General features: G+C 33.6%; 1 protein-coding gene across 1 annotated transcript in view; it reads left to right on the top strand.

Annotated features, from left to right (window-relative positions):
* ME1 (malic enzyme 1) overlaps positions 1–20,500 on the top strand; it is a 147,493-nt gene that overhangs the window by 20,435 nt on the left and 106,558 nt on the right. Inside the window, exons 2-3 of the mRNA XM_006926350.3 lie at positions 2,480–2,613; positions 6,617–6,766. Coding sequence (XP_006926412.1) covers positions 2,480–2,613; positions 6,617–6,766 — 284 coding nt within the window. The remainder of the gene's footprint in view (positions 1–2,479; positions 2,614–6,616; positions 6,767–20,500) is intronic.

A 20,500-nucleotide genomic window follows, 5' to 3' on the forward strand; every position in this document is an offset into this window, starting at 1 on the left:
TGAAGGAACATTTGTTAGTACTTCTGATAATAAACCTTATTCTCAGAATATTGATATTTTGATTATTATTTTTGCAGGCAAATTTTCAAGGCATAACATTCACAAGTTTGCTGTTTCTTTACATATATTCATGTATATTTGAGATTTTATCTTTAGCCTACATTTTTTCTGTTTTAATTTTACAAATTTTTCATTTCAAGTTAGAGAAATGTTTTGTTTTCTTTTTCAGATATATTACTGTACATGATTCTGTTTAATTCCAAGAAGTTATTTCATGACATTTTGTTTAACTGATTAGTCTCCCCAGTTATATCTTTAATAAGTGAAGTATACCTTCTATTTTATAGTTACTTTTTTACACAAATATTTCTTTCTAGTTGCTTTTAATTTTAAATGCAGTTTTATCAGAATTAGTATGCTAATCTGTTTTCTGAGCAGCAGTTTGCTTTTTTAATTTTATGTTGTTTTTAAAATTTTAATACGTCTCTAAAATTAAATATTTAAAACTTTTTATTGTTTATGCAGAGAATTACTGACATCTCATGTCAGTTACTGTTCTAAGAACTGAGGATAAAGCAGTGAAAAAAAGACAAGACTCTTTGACCTAATGACATTTACATTCTGATAGGGGGACACAAACCACAAACAAAAAAGAAAATGGCATGTGAAAGGTTCTGGCAACACTACAAGTGTATCCTGGTGCGTGCTGATACTCCTAGGCAAAGAACTGACAGCTTGCACCGGTCTGCTTTTCTTCAGGCATCCAGGATAGGGTGATTGAGTCAGGCACAGTTGGATATACTAGATTATTCTCTAGGAAAGGGACTGTCCTACTGCTGTCCACACATATTAGAGCTCCAGAGGACTCCTGAGTACGTAACAATGGGAGCTTTAGCAGTCATGAGATTGGCTGCTATTGGAGAAAAACATCTTGGAATTGGACACCAGCCATGCTGATAGCACTTGGAGACCTTTTGAGAAGTCAAGATTGTGCACAGCTTCTTTCACTGGAGGTTCTGGAGCCACTGGTCCCAGCTAGTTCTTGTAGGCAACTTAGCACCACCAGAGGTCATTCAGTGGACAAATCTATTTGACTTTCTTCAGTCTACCCTTCTGACTCAGAAATCTAATTAAACATAAGGCTTTTTATCAGGGACATGAATTAATGGGCCTATCTATATACTGAAGTAGAAGAAATAGAGAGTAGTTAATCCATTGACCTCTTTCACCTACTTCCTGAGGTTGAACATGTTCATTTCTTAATATATCAGAGTCTGTTAACCAAATTATCTGTCCTATTCCGAGTAATAAACTTCCCCAAAACTCACTATCTAGGAGTCACTCACTATCTTGCCACCATAAGACAGTTTCAGTGGCAGAGGAGTATGGCTGTAGAAACACCCAAAGTAAAGTTAGTGAATACATTCCTACCCATCCGGGTTGTCTAAGAAACATCAGCGGCAGTCACAATGAGTGAACCTGACCATCATCATGTTGGTACATTTTTGCCAGACCCATATGCATAGCAGTCACGATCTAGTCAGAGAGGCCTCTTGGGCTTCAGTATCTCTAGGGGGAGGGGGAGACCTTTCTCTAGGGGGACTGCTTAGTCCAATCTCCCAGATTAATGACTACTGGGGTTTCTTTGCTATTACTACCCCTTTTATTATATCCTTGCAAGACTCTTAGGTCCATTCTGGATTTGTGCACCAACCCATCAGTTCTATTTATTTATTTATTTTGTTTTCAAGCATCATAGTTTCTTTATTTTTGTTTTATATAGTCAATGTTCATGTAAACAAATAATATAGGTGTAATAATGAGGCCTAATGGACATACTGGGTGGGTCTGGGAAGGCTTTAGAGAAGAGAGAGCATTTGAGGTAAGGCTTGAAGGGCAGAGAAGCAGAAAAGACATTCTTGACCATGGTGTCATGGAAGAATAAAAGGGTGTGGTATGTTCAGGCAGTAGTGAGAAGTTTTGCATGATTAGAAGTGTATAAGAATAAATGTAGTAGATAACTTGGGAAAGGAGTGTTGGAACAGGTGCTTCAATCATGTATAAGGCATTTCCTAACCTATTTTATAGGGAGAAGCACAGCAGGTCGTAGGTGACCTACTCACATTTATAATTTTAAAATCTCATCATAACTTCTATTAACTTTTATATTTGATGATATGATATTTATATATTTCATTGGCATGCCTTCAAATATTTTTCTCCTATCTATTACCTAATTTCATCTTAGCAATATGAGTGTTACAGATCTGAAAATATAGTATTCTAATATTTAAAGTTGGAGAAACTGAGGTATTAAGAGATTACCTGACCTACTCACAGCCAAGTGCCATGTTTAACATAATGCCAGATCTTCTGATTCTTAATTCCATATATTTGTTGGATTTTATTTGTGTAAATAAATGCTTTTTTGTCTTTTTTCCCCTCAAATGATTGTGTGTTTTTTTTTTTCTCTCCATAGGACTTGGCTTTTACCCTGAAAGAGAGACAGCAATTGAATATTCATGGATTATTGCCACCTTGCTTCATCGGTCAAGATATCCAGGTCCTTAGAATAATCAAAAATTTTGAGCGTCTGAACTCTGACTTCGACAGGTAACACATTCTTTTTTATGTTTTTCTAAGGCAGTTATAGCTTACTTTTTATTAGATGGGAAAGTTAAAATGTTTAGTGATTTGGAAAGAGTAGCCAACTCTGACAATTTGCCATTAAATACAATGATGTTTTTTAAAAAATGTACCCCCTGTAGGAACATTAAATAAAATAAAGTTTTCTTTTCTAAACCATATCCTCAGAGACTACTTTTCTTTGTGATAAAATTGCTCTTATAAAGGTAAGTTATCAGGATATGCCATTCTAGACAGAGCAAAACATGTTAAAGTAGCTTTTAGCCAGACTGTAAGTACATTGTAGGTAAAACTGCATTTTTCAACTTCTAGACTTGATTCTAATTTAGGTCACTTACTTTGTTTAGAATTCCACTTCCATGTTTATACAAAGATAGAGGTAACATTGTTCCTTAGGTTGAAATCCTGGCTGTATCTCACTAGCAGTGGGTCCTTGAGCAAACCACTACAACCAATGTCAGGTCTACTGTATATGTCTTGCCCTCTGCCGTTGACTCTGCCCTTTCTTATTAAGGCGCTGGAGTTCTCTCTAAACCTCAGAGTTTTCATTGTGGGTTGAAGAGAATAACAGTTATTTGAAAATACTGTTGTGAAGGTTAGAAGAAGTAGCTAACCCAATAGGTAGTAAGTATTCATATTCGTCAGGGTTCTCCAGAGAAACAGAACCAATGGAATGTGTGTGCGTGTATATCTATCTATCTATCTATCTATCTATCTATCTCTATCTATCTATCTATCTATCTATCTATCTATCTATCTAATCTATCTTATCTACCTACCTACCTACCTACCTATCTATCATCTATCTTATCTACCTACCTACCCACCTGCCTTCCTACCTACCTACTTATTATCTATCTATCTATCTATCTATCTATCTATCTATCTATCTATCTATCCATCCATCCATCCATCCATCCATCCACCCACCCCCCCTACACACACTTACACACACATATATATCACATCTTGTTGGATAGAGATATATAAATTTATTTCAAGGAATTGGCTTACATGACTGGGGAGCAGCCTAAATCTGTAGGTAGACTGGCAGGCTGAAGACCAAGGGAAGACTTGCAGTTCGAGTCCAAAAGCAGTCTAGTAGAGTTCCTTTTTCCTGGGATGTTGAAGAGAATTTATAACAATAATAATAATAGAGTAGCAATCTGAATTCCCCTTCGTAGGCAGGGTCAATCACCCCAGCCAGCACAGTAATTTCCTTCTTTGCTTGTTGATTCAGAGCCATGTGGTGCCCATAGTGGTTAGTGGCAGTCTTAACTTCCAATTCAGTGGAATCATTGCCTCGTAGAAAAATTCCTTACTTTGGAACTAAGACTTTTAGGCCAGCAGAGCATAAGGTCATGGGGACAGGAAGCAGAAATTTTGCTATTAGGTCACTAGGAATAAAAGTGAGTGGTGCCACTTTCATTTTCACCCCTTAGTTCCTGGACTTGTGAATCTCGGGTATAGAAGAAATAGCACCATATCGGACACTGATTCAGAGCATTCATAGCCCCTTGGAGAACCTTGACCCAGCTTTGTAAGGTATTACCATCTAGCTGGTGTTATAACTGAATCTTTAGAAGGCCATTTCACCATTTATCAAGTCAGCTGCTTCAGGATGGTGGGGAAACATGGTAAGACTAGTGAATTCCATAAATATGACCCAATGCCACACTTAATTTGCTATGTAGTGAGTTCTTTGATCAGAAGCAATGCTTTGTGGAATATCATAATGGGGATAAGGCATTCTGTAAGTCCACAGTGGTAATTTTGGCTAAAGCATTGTGTGCAGGGAAGGCAATTCTATATCCAGAGTAAGTGTCAATTCCAATAAGAACAACACTGCCCCTTCCATGATGGAAGCAGTCCAATGTAATCAACTTTCCACCAAGTACCTGTGAAATGGTGCCGTATCGGGCACTCAGTGTTAGTCTCTGGCAGATTGGGTACTCGGCAGTATCTATAGCCAGGTCAGCCTTGGCGAGTGGAAGTCCATGTTGTTGAGTCCATGGATAACCTACATCTCTGCCATGGACACTTTTTTTCATGAGCGCATGGGTGATGACAGGGGCAGCTGGGGAAAGAGGCTGACTCATTTATAAACTCTTTCACAATCTCTTCATTTGTTCCTTAAGTCCTTCCTTCAGCTTCTTACATTTTTACTTTATATTCTTTTCCTGGACTATTTTATCGACTACCTCCTAAGAGCTGGTGACTTTCATATTTTTCCCATAAACTGTTCTTCAAAATATATTGAGCATCAACTCAGTGTCATGCTCTTTTAGATATTGGGATTATAGACAATGATCTCTGCCCTCACTGAACCTAGGTAAATTATTTTTAAATATTATGAAAAAATAATAAATAGCAAAATAATAAGTAAATTATTTAATATGCTAGAAAATGATAAGTATTAATGAAAAAAACGAAAATGTAGAGTAGGGTAAGGGGGAATGGGAATGCTGGAGGTTGGTATGGCCAGTTTGCATTGTTAAATTGGGTGATCAGGACAGACTTCATGGAGAAGGTGACTTATGAGCAGGTAATCAAAGGAAGTGAGATTGTTACCCATGAAAAATTCTGGAGAACGATGTTCTTTAGCTGGTATGTTCAAGGATCAGCAGGGAGACCTGTGTCTGGAGCAGAATGAGGGGAAGAATGGTAGGTTGGAAGAGGAAGTTAGTGAGGTAATAGAGGACAGATTATGTACGGCTTCGAAGGCCAATAAAGGTCTTTTGTTGTTATTCTGAATGAAAAGGGAAGCCATTCAAAGTTTTGAACAGAAAATCAACATGATCCGAGCTATATTTCAATAGGACTGGCTGCAATGGTGAGGACAGAATATGCTGGAAGAGTATTTAGGAGACTATTAAAATAATCCAAGCAAGAGATGATGGCAATGCAGATCTGGGGTAGTAGTGATGCAGGTGTTTAGATTTTGAATATATGTTGAAGGTAAAGCCAACATAATTTCCTAATATATTAGACATGAGTTTTAGAGAGCTTTCATAGAAGAAGAAAAAACAGTAAAGAAATGGAAAACCAATGAGATAGAAGGAAAACCAAGAGAATATGATGGCCTAGAGTCAACTGTCGAGCTCTAGGGAATACCACTTGTGTAAAATGTTCTGATAAGTAAAATAAGGTGAGGTATGAGAATTGATCATTGGATTAAAAATGATAACAGACATCGAATCAGTTTTAGCGTGTCTAAAAGTCAGCACCTTCTTCCCAAATGTTAATGTTTTGGGTTGGTAAAACCATCCATTTGCCGGGCATTAAAATTCCGTATCTCTGGCACCAAGTCCTATGCATTTTCAGCTATTCCAGACAATGAGAATCAGTCCAAAAAGGCTTGTAAGATTGTTAAATACAATTTGAAAGATTTTTTTTAAGTTGTACCAAGCAGTTTGAGTTTTATTCTATAACCCGTTGAAGGTTGTAAGTAACATCATAAGGTTAATTGTAGAAAGATAACTCTGGGTCAAAAATGCCTCTAGAAAGAAAAAGACCATTTGATACAAACAATAATAAAAGTCTCTTGAATGTGTCTACCTTAGTAATTTTTAAAGTTGATGTTACATTCCTTATTTTCTGTTTTGTTATTTCCCTTGGTTATTTAGCACTGCAAGTTAAAAAATGAAGTCTTTGTATTTACTTACTAAGTTAATGCTTAAGCTATAGTGATATTTTTATCTGTCTTTCATTTTTAAACAGGAATAAAGTCTTTCACATATTAAATAAAACTGCTATTTCAGCAATGATTTTAATGTTTGAATGACACTAGTTTATGGTTTTTCATTCTTTGTGGTGTTTAAGAACATTTCTAAAGTCTTTTTTGATCAAGTGTTTCCTATGTGACCTAAAAAATACTTCATACTTTGTTGAAAAATGTTTAATTTGATTTCTAAGCAGCCATTTCATGACTTTGTTGGACTATAGACCTCATTATGTCAAATTTCCACAGGTATCTTCTCTTAATGGATCTTCAAGATAGAAATGAAAAGCTCTTTTATAGAGTGCTAATGTTTGACATTGAGAAGTTCATGCCTATTGTTTATACCCCCACTGTGGGTCTGGCTTGCCAGCAATATAGTTTAATATTTCGGAAGCCAAGGTATGTGAACTTTTATTTTAAATATAACTTGTCATGTCTTTATTTTTTATAAAGTTTTTGCAATAATTAGAAAAATATTGAATTGAATTTTGGAAAATCTAAATCAAACTTTATTTAAAAGAACATGGACTATAAACATATATAACATTAAAAAATATTTTCTTTCTTGATTTAAGATCATGAGAAAATATTTAAAACCAATTTAGATTTCTTTTTATAGATAATCAGTGAATTTGTTTTTTATTTGGAAAGAATAATTTATCATAATTAAACTTATCTTTGAGATGTTAATTACCCCTATTATGTATATGTTTTACAAATTGAAGATTCCAAATTTTTCTGAAAATAGAATATTATTTTTTAAATTCAGAGTTGGCTTTAAAGTAGCTCTTTTGTTGATTTCCCTTAAGTGAAATAGTAGTCACCTTGAAAGATGAATAAAAATAGAATACAATTTTTCTGAATCTGTAGCTTTACTTTATTCATTATATTACTTTAAATATTTTTGAAGCAAGGAACAATTGAAATAAATATTAATACTTTTAACACCAGCAACAGCAAAAGTTCAAGTTGAATATATTTGTGCTACGTAAAGTTCTGATTTTAAAGATAAAAAGAAATGTTTATAAGATTATACCACAAATATAAAAGCCTATTAGAAGTACTGTCATTGAAAGGAGTATTTCAGAGGTAGTATCTGGAAGTTAGATTGAATATGTGGATTTCACATAGATAGATGGATGTAGTGGTAATATTTAGCATACTTGTGTCACATTACCCTTTGTATAAAGAAAAGAAGAGTTAGGAGAACAAGAGTTAGAATTTAGCTGGTAAATGTATTGTGATGAATATTTTTGGGGTAATAGAGTATATTTTTTAATCATAGAAATAATAGATATTTATTACTGAAAAATGAGAAAATGCAAATATACAGAAGGATGAAATATTTTAAAAATACCTTATATCATCATACCAAAATTCCGATACACATAAATTCATACTGTGTTCCTTATAGAAGGAATCATGCTGTATAAACTTTTTTATCTTATTGTTTTCTCTGAGTGATACTTAACATCTCTCTATTTCTATAAAATATACATAAGGAAAGAATCTTAATAAAAATATAATTGCATAAACCAGCTATTTTAAAACTTGGCTGTTTTAAAATATAAAATATTTAAGCATATTTATTGAAATTCTAACTTTTCTATTAGATACTGAGAAATGCTTACAACCATAAGAAATGTGGAAGAGCTTATCTCAAAAAAAGCATTTTTGAGTTGAAGTTGACACAGAAATCTCGATAGCCATTATTTTTGAGCACTTACTACGTACTAGATGATTTTCTAAGGGCTTGAGATACATTGATATACGTATAAATCTAAGCAGAAGAGATGGACAGGGAAATAAGAATAAGTAGGTTGTCTAGCGTGTTTGAAGGTACTAAGTGTTATGGAGAATAAAAGATTAGAGCAGGGAAAAGGGGATCCAGAGTGTCAGTTGCTTTAGCAGGGTGGGGGTGGGGGGGCAGTTACAATTTTAAATAGCAATAATGTAGGCCTTATTGGAAGATCATCTGGGAGGAGTGAGAAGGCTAGTCATGTGGATACAAGGGGAGACATGTGGTAGGCAGGAGAATAGTCAGTGCCAGAGCCCTAAGTGGAAACATGCCTGGAGACCAGGAATAGCATAGAGACCAGTGTGGCTGGAGTGGAGTGAGAGAGGGGAAGAGTAGTAGATGAGGTCATAGATGTAAGATAAATAAGAATGTACAAGACCTGTAGTTTCTTGTAGGCTATTATAAAGAACATTGGCTGAACATTACAGAACATTACTGTTAGTTAAATGGGTAGAAGAATCAGGTAGCCTGTTTAGCAGGCTATTGCAGTAAACCCAGTGATGGTGGCTCAGATTAGGGGGATAGCAGTAGAATTGGGGATAAGAGTTCAGATTCAAGATAAAGAAAAAGAAAGTCACAAGGATTTTCTGTTGGATTGGAGGCTTCCTAGAGCAGTGGTGAAACGCATGGGCTCTGGACTGCCTGTTTTTACTTACTGGGTTATTTGTTTTAGTCTCAAATAAATTATTTAATCTTTCTGCGCTTCAGTTTCCTTCTCTGTAACATAGGATTATACTATAGACCATCATCCTTTATTCACATTTTTTTAAATCCAAAACTTTGAAAACCAAAACATTAAAAAAAATCTCATTTGGGAGAAAACCTGATCTATCTAAGTCTATGTGGTGGTAAAACTTGAACTGAATTTATATATGAATATTTATAGTCTTTACCTGACTTAGTGTTATTGTTTTTCTTTAGAACTATTAATGTATTTGATTATAGGAGGCTTTATTGGAAACAAATAAGTTAGGTACACAGGTAGGTAGCTAGCTAGCTAGATAGAGGGGAAGAAAACCATGAGGCGGGGAGGAAGTGGGGTAAGAGGTAGGAGAGTATGGCAAAATGCTCTCAAAGGTTGAATCTCGGTGGCGGTATTTTTTGTATTATTCAGTTTTTCCACAGTATTTGAAATTTAAGAGAGGAATGCTTTTCTCACAGAAAAAGTAAAATTTCTAAAATAATTTCTGTATGATCTCTTTATGGCAGTTTCCTGTCACATTTATTTTTAATATGTATATTTTGTTAAACTTTTGATGATTTTGAAATTGTTTAGTAGAATAATTCTCATGGCTTCTCCCATAATTAGAAAAAAGGAACTTGTTTGTAATGTGTTATGTGATATAAATTTAGACTTTGTATTTAATTAGAAAGGAAACTGTGATTATCTTTGAATAATAATGATGGATCTTCCAGGTGTCATTAACATATGCACTATACTTTTTTATTTTTAAGCCAGAATTTACAAATGTCTATTTAAACCTTTCCTACTGCAATAGCAGGTGTTCTAAGACATTCAGAAAGTGAACAGGAGGACTATACTTATATTTAGTTTGTGGATTTAGCAGTAGCAATTAGCATAATAAATGAAAATTAAGAGTTAATAGTACAAGTACTGAGTATAATAACAGTTGCAAACAAATATATCTTTTGATCTCATGCTTTTTAATATATCTTAATGATCTGATGTTTTTCTATGACTAGATATTTATTTTTCATTTTGAATATGGCATTACAATCTGGCTAGATATCCAAAAATAAATTCTTACGTGAGTACCTCTACTGCCAATTTTTTTTTCTAAGGTATGGAAAAAGGATGCTGGAATATCTTTTTTCCTAAGATGCTGGAATATCCATTTATTGGTTTTGTATGGAATTTCTGTTTTCTTTGGCATAGATACTTTCTGTGGGTTTTTCACGATATTATGGATAATCATTTTTTAAGAACAGTGTTGAGCTTGCTTGATTTATCTTGTTTCCATGTACCCGTAACATTTTAGTTTTTGCAGATCCAATATATGGTAGTACAATATACTTATGTTAGCATACCTAATTGTGGCTGATAGGGGTGTGAGTTTTAGAAACTAGAAACAATTCTTTGTATTTTTTGCAGAATACTGAGTTTTCTGTGTTACTGAAATAACTTGTATTCTGTGACTCTTTTTTAAAAGAAATGTTTTGTGAAAATTAATAATACAGTTATATGTAAAAGACAGCTAAAGCAGATTTCTATTATTTCTTTTGAAATATTTCTACCTGATATATTTTACATTACATTTTCCAAGAATCATCTCCCATCTCTTATGAGTTTTCATTAGCTACATATAATTTTATCATGCCATTTGCAATAAATCACATTCCTACTTTTGATATTTCTAATGTTCTTTGAAAGTACTCTCAGTCTTTTTTGTTGGCATTTTACTATTCATTTAGTCCTAACTAGATTGAAAGCCTTTATAGAGAAGGGATCATATTTTGTAAATTAGTGTATTTCTCATCCTATTTAGGCTTAGTGCCTGGTTGGTGCTGAATTAATATATGTTGTTTGCTACCTCATAGAAATAGTAACTTAATATTACTCTATTCATCTACTCACATAGAAAACCATGAAGTATTGATAACATCCTTTATTTCTCCTACTGTTTAAGCATGTTATTCTAACAGGTAAATTCTCATAAATAATAGATCTGAAAGAAATTGGAATTATGCCAAGGAATCAGGCAGTGAGAAAGTAAAATTTTAATTAAATATAGACAATACAACTTTAAACACATATTATACTCCTTTCAACTACCATCTTTATACAGTAATTTACAGATATGAGTTTTGCAAAAAGAATGAGGTAATATAGTAGTTTGTTGATGAGTTTTAAAAAAGCTTTACAAAGTCTGATACAACTTGTACCATTGATTAGTTTCCCAAAAGTTATGGTTAAAAAAGTGTCAGTGCTCAAATAATTGGAGAGAGCCTGAATTAACTAAAATTAAACAGGATTCTTTACTGTAAGATTTCACAGAATAATACCTATTTTTTTTCAAGTTTTTGGAGGATTAGATTTAATATAGATAATATACCTAGCATAATTCTTGGCACATAGTAGCTATTCCCAAGTAGTTGTTATTACAACTAATATTATAGCTCTCAGGTTTCTTGATGACTAAATGGATGATGGTACCTACCATTCACCAAGTTTAAGAATAATGGAATATGTTTGTAAGGGAGATAGAAAGTTCTTTTCAGGACGTGTTGAGTTTTAAATGTCTTTGGGACTTCCAAGTAGGGGGTGTCTAGTAGATATTTAAATGTATGGACTTGGAAGTTAGTAGGTAATGTATTTAAAGCTCCTAGTATTTAAGTTACATTATATATGCTCATAAATAGTATCTGTTTTGATTTTGACAGTGATGAAGATTAACAGTAAGACTAATAAAGAGAATAATTCATTAAGATGTTTTATTTTTTTAGTTTTATTCTTTCTTGGAAAATTCTTAGGGCAGTGCATAAAAGGAAACATTAAGATGAACGAAAACAAAATACTAAAATAGTTTTTCTACATTTAGTGATTGTGGTATATAATCTTTTTAATATGTTGCTGTATTCAGTTCGCTGGTATCTTATTTAGGATTTTTGCATCTGTGTTCATGAGAGATATTGGTCTGTAGTTTTCTTTTTTTGTGTTATCTTTACCAGGTTTTGGTATCAGGGTAATATTGGCCTCATAAAATGAGTTGAGAAGTATTGCCTCCTCTTCGATTTTTTGAGAGTTTGAGGAGAATAGGTATTAAATCTTCTTTGAATGTTTAGTAGAATCACAGATTCTGAACTTTTACTTTTTGGTAGGTTTTTGATGATTATTTCAATTTCCATACTGCTCAAAGGTCTATTTAGATTTCCCAATTCTTCATGATTAAGTCTAGGAGGTTTGTATATTTCTAAGAACTTGTCCATATCTTCTAGGTTATTAAATTTGGTGTCAAACAATTTTTCATAATGTTCTTGTATGACCCTTTGTATTTCTGCAGTATCTGTCATAACTTTGTCTCCTTCATTCTTGATTTTGTTTGTGTCCTTTCTCTTTTTTGTTTGGTGACTCTAACCAGGGGTTTGTCAATTTGATTAACCTTCTCAAAGAACCAGCTCTTTGTTGCATTTATTTTTTCTATTGTCTTTTTGTTTTCAATTTTATTTAATTCTGCTCTAATTTTGATTATTTCCTTCTTTCTGATGATTTAGGGTTTCATTTGTTCTTTTTCTCGTTTTTTGAGATAGGCCTGTAATGATATGAACTTTACTCTTATTACTGCTTTTTCTGTGTCCCAAAAGTTTCGATATGTTGTTCTTTCTTTTTCATTTCTTTCTATTTATCTTTTGATCTTTTTATTTCTTCTATGACCCAGTTATTCTTCAGTAGCATGTTGTTTAATGTCCACGTATTTGTGGTTCATCCCGCTTTCTTTTTACAGTTGATTTCCAACTTCAAAGCCTTATGATCAGAGAATAGGGTTGGTGTGATTTCAGTTCTCTTATATTTGCTGAGGCTAGTTTTGTGTCCCAGCATGCAGTCAATCTTTGAGAATGCTCCATGTACACTACAGAAAAATGTATAGCAGCTGTTTTGGGATGAAAGGCTCTGTAAATGTCAATTATGTCCAATCGGTCTATTGTGTCATTTAAAGACGTTATTTCCTTATTGATTTTCTGTTTGGACGATCTGTCCATATCTGACAGTGGGGTATTTAGGTTCCTTACTGTGGTAGTGTTTTGGTCAGTTTCTCCTTTTAAGTCTGTTAGTAACTGCTTTATATATTTTGGGGCTCCCTGATTGGGAGCATAGATATTAATAAGTGTTGTCTTTGTGATATATGGTTCCCTTTCTCATTATGAAGTGTCCCTCAGTATCTCCCTTTACCTTTTTTATCTCGAAGACTATTTCGTCCGATAAAAGTACAGCTACATCCACTTTTTTCTGAATGCCATTTGCTTGGGTTGTCATTTTCTACCCTTTCACTTTGTGTGTATATTTTTCTTTGGAACTGAGGTGTGTCTCTTGAAGGTCAGATTTTGTTTTTCAACCCAATCTGCTACTATGTGCATTTCTATTGCTGAATTCAGTCCATTTACATTTAGGATGATTATTGAAATACGAGGTTTTCCTGTAGCCATTTTATCTTTCGCTTTCTGGTAGCTCAGTGTGTCCATTGCTTTTTTTGTCCTCGTGTTTCTCTGTTTTTTTCTTTTGGTAGGGTTTTATGGATTTTCCCTCTGGTCCTTCCTGTTTTATGTTATATACTTCAGTTCTGAATTTTTGGTGTGTGGTTACCATTATTTAAAGGATAGTTATATATATACAGTTGTCCATTTTCTTCTGCATGTGCCTTATCTCCATTCCTCTTTGCGAATTTGGATCTTTGCTCCCTCTTATTTTCTGTTATTGTTATCTCAGATTGTCCCAATGTATGCTGAACATTCATTTCTAACTTGCAATCACATTTATCTTCTTAATATTTAAGCTTATAATACCCTGTTATTAATAAGATTTGTAATATCATGCATTGTCTATCTACTAGTTGTCTTACTCATAATTGTATTTTTTTTTTGTCATTTTGTTTCAGATGGGCTGACCCCTTTCAATATTTCTTGTAATGCAGGCCTTGTAGGGGAAAATTTCCTCAACTTTTGTATGTCTGTAAAGGTCTTTATTTCTCCATATCTAAAGGAAAGCTTTGCTGAATATATTATTCTTGGCTGGTAATTCTCTTCAGTTAATAGTGTGAATATTTGGTTCCACTCCTTTCTTGCTTGTAAAGTTTGTTTTGAGAAGTCCGAAGATAGTGTAATGGATTTTCCTTTATAGGTTACTCTCTTCTTTTCCTAGCTGCTTTGAAAATTCTTTCTTTATCATTAATTTTTGACAATTTTGGTATAATGTGTCTTGGAGAAGGCCTTTTAGGTTGAAATAATTGGATGTTGTAACTTCTTGGATTCGAATATCCAGCTCATTCCTTAGAATTGGGAAATTCTCATCAACTACTTGAATATGTTCTCTGTTCCCTTCTCCTCTTCTTCTCCTTCTGGTATACCCATTATTTTTATGTTGCTTTTCCTGATAGTGTCAGATAGTTCTTGAATAGCCCTTTTTTTTTTTCATTCTCAGGTCTCTCTTTTCTTCCTTCTGAGTCATTTCTAGATTTCTGTCTTTGATATCACTGATTCTTTCCTCCATCTGGTCAGCTCCATTTCCTAAGCTTGCTATTTTATTCTTCATCTCTTTTAATATATTCTTTGTCTTTAGAAGTTCTATTTGGTTCCTTTTCAGGGTTTCAGACTCTGCCAGAAAACTCATTTTGTTGGTCTGTTTTGGTTCCAAGCTCTTGGAATTATCGATCAGATGTCTTTTATCTCCTTGAGTTTTCTCATTAGTACAGTCCTGGAATCTCTGTCATTTAAATTACATATTTATATGTCTTCGAGCTCATTTTCTGAAGATTTTTCTCTTTCTGAGCTGCCTTGTCACCTTGGTTGTCCATAGTGTCTGTTGGACTATTTCTCTGCCTGGGCATAACAGGAGTATACTCTGCTTTTTTCCAGAAAGAAGATTTATTATATAGAGGCCTTTCTTTAGCTTGTTGCTAAGAAGGTGTTTTTCTTTTGATTTCCAGTAGCTGGTATCCACCTCTCTTGGATCTCTGCTTTGAGGCTACTAATGCTTTTTATCTCTCTGGCTGATTTACTGAACATTCAAACTGCAACCAGCTACCCTTGGTCCTAGCCCATGTCTGTGGTACCAGCCTTGGTTTTTGTTACAGTACCAGTTGTGCAAATTCTCCTGGGGCTCCATGGTTCTGGATCTGGGAAGATATGGGGTGGAGGGAGGGCATGCTCTGGGTTGGTAGGTGGACGTTGCTACTAGGCCCTGTGTCAGCCTCCTGCTTTGCAGCTGCGGCTGCTAAGATGCAGCTGTTGCCCCTCTGCACCTTTTGCTCTGATCCCTGGCTCCGCTGCGTGGAGCTCACTGATCCCTCAGACAGGGCTTTTGGGGGAACCAGCCTCAATTTCTTCCCTTCCCCTCCTCCTGCAGGGAGCTCTGGCTGTGTGTGGCAGCCTCTTTGTTCCTCCTAATCTACCCCCAAGCCTTTCACAGTTCCAACCTTTTGAAGTTCTTATGCACAGATCACTCACTAAGACATGCTTGTATGCAGGTTAGCTGTTATTTGTTGACTTTTAGATGTTCAGCTTATTTTTAATTTAAAGGGGGAGATCCAGTGAGATCCCTCTCTCTGCCATGCTTCTGATGTCGCTCTAATTTATCTATCCTATTTTAAAATATGACAAAAGCATTAGACAGTAGAATTTTTTAAAAAAAGATATGATACAAGTTAGATGAACTGTCTGGACTATTTCAAGTCTGTATCTTCAATTGATTTTTTTAGAAATGCTTATTTGCGAAAAGTTGATTTTCATTTATTATAGAGATTTAGATGATTTCCTGAACTACTAATTAATTCAAGTTAACTGTTTTTTCCTGAGTAGACTAAATGTTACATTTATGAAAATGTATATGTGACTTTTGTTAAATAGCAGTGCGGTAGAGTATCCTCTGTCTTAAGTACTAGAAATTCAGTGTGTGCCCAGAAGTAGTTTAAAATACCAAACTATCTTCTTTCCTAAGTATTGCCTTAATTAGGAAAAATTTGAAGAATGGAAAAAATGTATGAGTTAAACATTTATTCTTCATATCAAAACTAAGGATTGTCTAAATTTATATGTAGACATATAAATCTCTTTAGCAAGGCAGTGAAACATATCTTTTACGGTAAAAGACCCTTAAAAGTATAAAGTAACAGTTCATCAAGTCTCCATATTCATATAGAGACATAGATGTGAAAAACTTAAATGGAAATTTAAGTTTAGGATCCAGAAATAACTGACACAATCTGTGTGGCACACCCAGTTGTTTTAATTTAAGTTTACACATAGCATATGGAGAATTAAGAAAAAATGCCAAGTTTTATCTCAAGTAATATTTATGACAGCGTATTAATTGGGGCATTATTATGTATTTTAAAGAAGGATTATAAACTTCCATTGTCATTACTAAAACTAAAGAATTTTTAAAAAGAGAGAGAATAATTATTTGCGTCAAATACTCAGATCACATCTATGTTTAGTTTTGGATGCCATATTTTTGAAAGGTCATTAGCAAACTGAGATATATCCAGAGAAGAGTAATCAAAGCAGTGAGAGTTATTGAAAACTTGTTATATGAAAAAGAGTCAAGGGAAATAGAAATGTTTAGCCTAAAAGAAAAGACTTGTAAGGGATATAGTTAAAAAGACTTTCATGTGAAAAAAGAGTATACTTGCATGGTATAGTCTTAGAATGTAGAACTAAAATCAGTAGGTGGAAGTTATTACAGGGCTATAGATTTAACTTCAACATGAAGGAAGATTTCTGGTAATCTAATTGACATTGGAATAGATTTCTTTATTCCTAATCATTGAAAATATTTATGTTGTTTGGATAATGATTGGTCATACAATTAATGTGATTCTTGCATTGGGTGTGATTAAAAAATAATTGAATTCTAAGGTCACTTTTAACTAGAAAATACTGTGAATTTTTTAAAAAACAGCCTACAGATGAATAATTCCAGGTATTTGGAACATCTCTTAAAGTATAGCTAACTCACACCTTATTTCAAATAACAGTGTTTTCTAATTCAGGTTTTTAGTAAGAACTTTTAATCACAATTTTAAGAATTATTTTAAAAATAGATTTTCAAATAAATTATTTAAACAGATTTAAAGTGATTTGATGATGCATCTCATCAGAATTCCTACTTCATCCCCCAAACAAACGCACTAAAACATGTCAGTTTCCACAGCTGTATCCTGGTTATAATGTTTTAGTTTCAGCATTCTTCCAGTTTGAATGGATGAAAAGTTTAATGTTGATGTTTTCTCATTTAAAACAATCGCATTCTGATCTAATTTCTAGTTTTTGTAGCTTTTCTGTGTATGATTTTAAACTCTCATTTACTTTTATATGTTTTCCTTAATTTAGTTGCAGTTTAGCTAGTTGAGAAATTATTATGAAGAATTTTCTCTGAAGCAATGCTTCCACCCTTCCCCATAGGCCCCTGCTGCCCAAACCAGTAGTTGAGGAGAAATAGCCAGGTTAGAGTTTGCTTTTATTATTTTTTTCAAAATTTTCTACGTGCTTTCTAGGTATAGTTTTGAAAATTTGAATATTTCTTTTCATCAGGTTTTTGGACACAATAATCTTTATTTAATATGGTTTAAGAATTCTTTTATATAACTAAAATGTTGATATTTGATCCTAGTTATAGTATAAATTTTAAGATTTATAAAATATTTGATAGAATTACAAATTATGTACAATTTTAACATCATTGATAGATTTTGTGACATAATGAAACCAATTTTACCATGGGCTAATTGATAGAAACAGTTAAGTTCCTTTGGCACATCATGTTAAAACAAACGATGCTGAATAAAACAACATTGAGGAACTGCTGTAATTACCTACTTAAAATAAATCATGAAAGTTATTGATTTCATTTCTTTCTGAGCAAAGAAATTTCTCTTTTAACATTATAAATCCTAATTTCAGTATATTGTTTTGTGGCTGAATGACATTTGTAATAATTTGGAAGATATCATATTTTACATATTTTAAAAAAGTAGTACTGCCTTGTGAAATAAAACATTTCATTATGAAATGAGGTAATTTATTTTAAAAGCTGAAAATGTGTAAGTATATTATTTCCTTTAATGGAAGAAGTTAATTTTTATTGACAGTCTGCCAAATAAATGCCATCTGTCTGATGAATTCAGTGTTACCTTAGGATTCTTTCCCGTGTTTTCTACCATGGAAAAAAGTACTCTGGATTTTAACTATCAGAACAACATTTATTAATTTGTACTTAGTTGGTATCATAATACTAGTTTTAAAATTAATAAATGAAGAGCTTATCTAAAATTATTTTTATGTACATTTTCAGTTCATATTTATTTGCAAACAATAGTTGAGTCGTGGTGTGTGGAGATGGAATCATAAACATTGGGTAGTTGTTGATTTTTTTTAACCCATTCATTTTATAACTAAAAATAGTCATTCCAAGGAAACTCAATATCACCTGGGTAGTAAGTACCAGAGTTGGGACCTGAACTTGTGTTTTCTGTCTTCTACTCCTCTGTGTTAGTGTTCTACAGAGAAACAAAAACAATTGTGTGTGTGTGTATGTGTGTGTGTGTGAGAGAGAGAAGAGAAAGATTTATTTTAAGGAATTGGTTCACACAATTGTGGAGGCTAAAAGTCCAAAATCTTCATGGTAGGCTGACTGACTGGAGTCCTAGGAAAGAGTTGTTGCTGTGGTTTGACTCTGAAAGTAGTCTCCTGGTAGAACTCCATCTTTGAAGAGGTTACTTTTCTAGTAAAACCCTCAGCTGATTGGATGAGGCCTATCACATTATGGAGGGTAGTATGCCTTACTCAGATTCTCCTAATGTAAATGTTAATCTCATTTAAAAATTATTTTCACAGAAATGTCTAGAATAATGTTTAACCAAATATCTGGTTACCATGCTTAGCCAAATTGACATAAAATTAACCATCACATCTTCCCAGACCAAGGTTGAATCTTCTTATCTTACATTGATTATGTTTTCTTCTTTGGGTCTGAGTTGTTCATGAAAGCAGTACTCTTTAGATAGCTTCTTGGACCTTTTCTCATTGACCAGTATGTGTTCTGATTTGCAAAAGCTAAAAATCATATATGTTATTTAATTAAAATTGTTCTCTCAAATACTAGAATGTTTACATATAAAGAATTTCATATATTGTTTTCTAGAAGAGCTTAATCCTAACAGATACTTCATAGACTCTTGTTCAAATATGCTTTCACTTTAAAAAGTTTCTAACACTAACTGATTTATTGGCAGTAATTTCACGTTTAAATCTAGTTTTAGAAATTGTCAAGTAACATCATTGACAACCAAGTTCTTCCAGAAGGTTCTTGCTTTGTTTTCTTCCCAACTCAGCCAATTCTTCAAAATCTTTTTGATGGTTTTCTGTGTTCATTATTTCTTCTCTACTTCCTTCTTTAACAGAAATTTATAGAATGCCTACTGCATGCCAGACACTTTACTGGTCTGAATGTAGGTAAATAAAAGACATATTTTCTGCCATTGTGGAATTTACAGGTAATATTCAAGTGAACAAAGGAATACATGAGTACAGCTTGTTATATTGTGAAGGAAATGAACAGAGGATAGTGATAAAGAATAACAAGGGAATTTCTTTTCATACTGTAGTCAGGGATGTGTCTCTAGGGAGATAGTATTTAAGCTGACACTGAAGGATGAGAAGTCACCTTGCGAAAAGCAAGAAAAAAAGCAGCATTTGAAGCTGAGGAAATAGCATGTTCAAAAAGTCTAGAAGTGGAGAGCTTGGCATGAGATGAAGTTTGAAGTAGTCAGAACTTTTGTGGGTCATGGTAGAGTCTCATTGTTATTCTTAATCTGTTTGAGGAGCCACTGCATTTGAAGCAAAGGAATGATGGCATCTAGTTAAAGTTTTAAAAAGTTACAGTAGTCCCTCCTTGGGTTTTGCTTTTCTCGGTTTCAGTTAGAAACCTGTGGTAAGTCAGGATCCGAAAATATTAACTTTCAGAAATAAACAGTTTATAAGTTTTAAATTGAGCACCATTCTGAGTAGTGTGATGAAATCTACATCATCTTGCCAGGGATGTGAATCATCCTTTTGCCCAGCGTCTCCATGCTGTATATGCTCCTTGCTATTAGTCAGTAGCCATCTTGGTTGTCAAATCAACTATTGAGATATCTCAGTGCTTCAATTCAAATCACCCTTATTTTACTTAATAATGGCTCCAAAGCATAAGAGTAGTAATGCTGCCAATTTGTATATACCAAAGAGAAGCTGTAAAGTGCTTCCTTTAAGTGAAAAAGTGAAAGTTCTCGACTTAATAAAGAAAAGATTCGTTTGTTGTTGCTAACCTGTATGGTAAGAACGAATCTTCTATCTGAAATTGTGAAGAAAGTAAATGAAATTCATGCTTGTTTCACTTTTACACCTCCAACTGCAAAAGATGCAACCACAGTACATGGTAAGTGCTTAGTTAAGATGGAAAAGCCATTACATGTGTGGATGGAAGACATGAACAGAAATGTGTTTCAATTGTCAGCAACATGTTGTGCCAGAAAGCATTGAGCCTGCAGAAAGACTCCAGCAAGGGATCTTCTTAAACGAGTGATAGCAAGCCATTTATTGCGTAAGGGATGGTTACACAGATT

The sequence above is a fragment of the Pteropus alecto genome, unplaced genomic scaffold (genome assembly GCF_000325575.1).
Source record: "Pteropus alecto unplaced genomic scaffold, ASM32557v1 scaffold7, whole genome shotgun sequence".
Taxonomy (NCBI): Eukaryota; Metazoa; Chordata; class Mammalia; order Chiroptera; family Pteropodidae; genus Pteropus; species Pteropus alecto.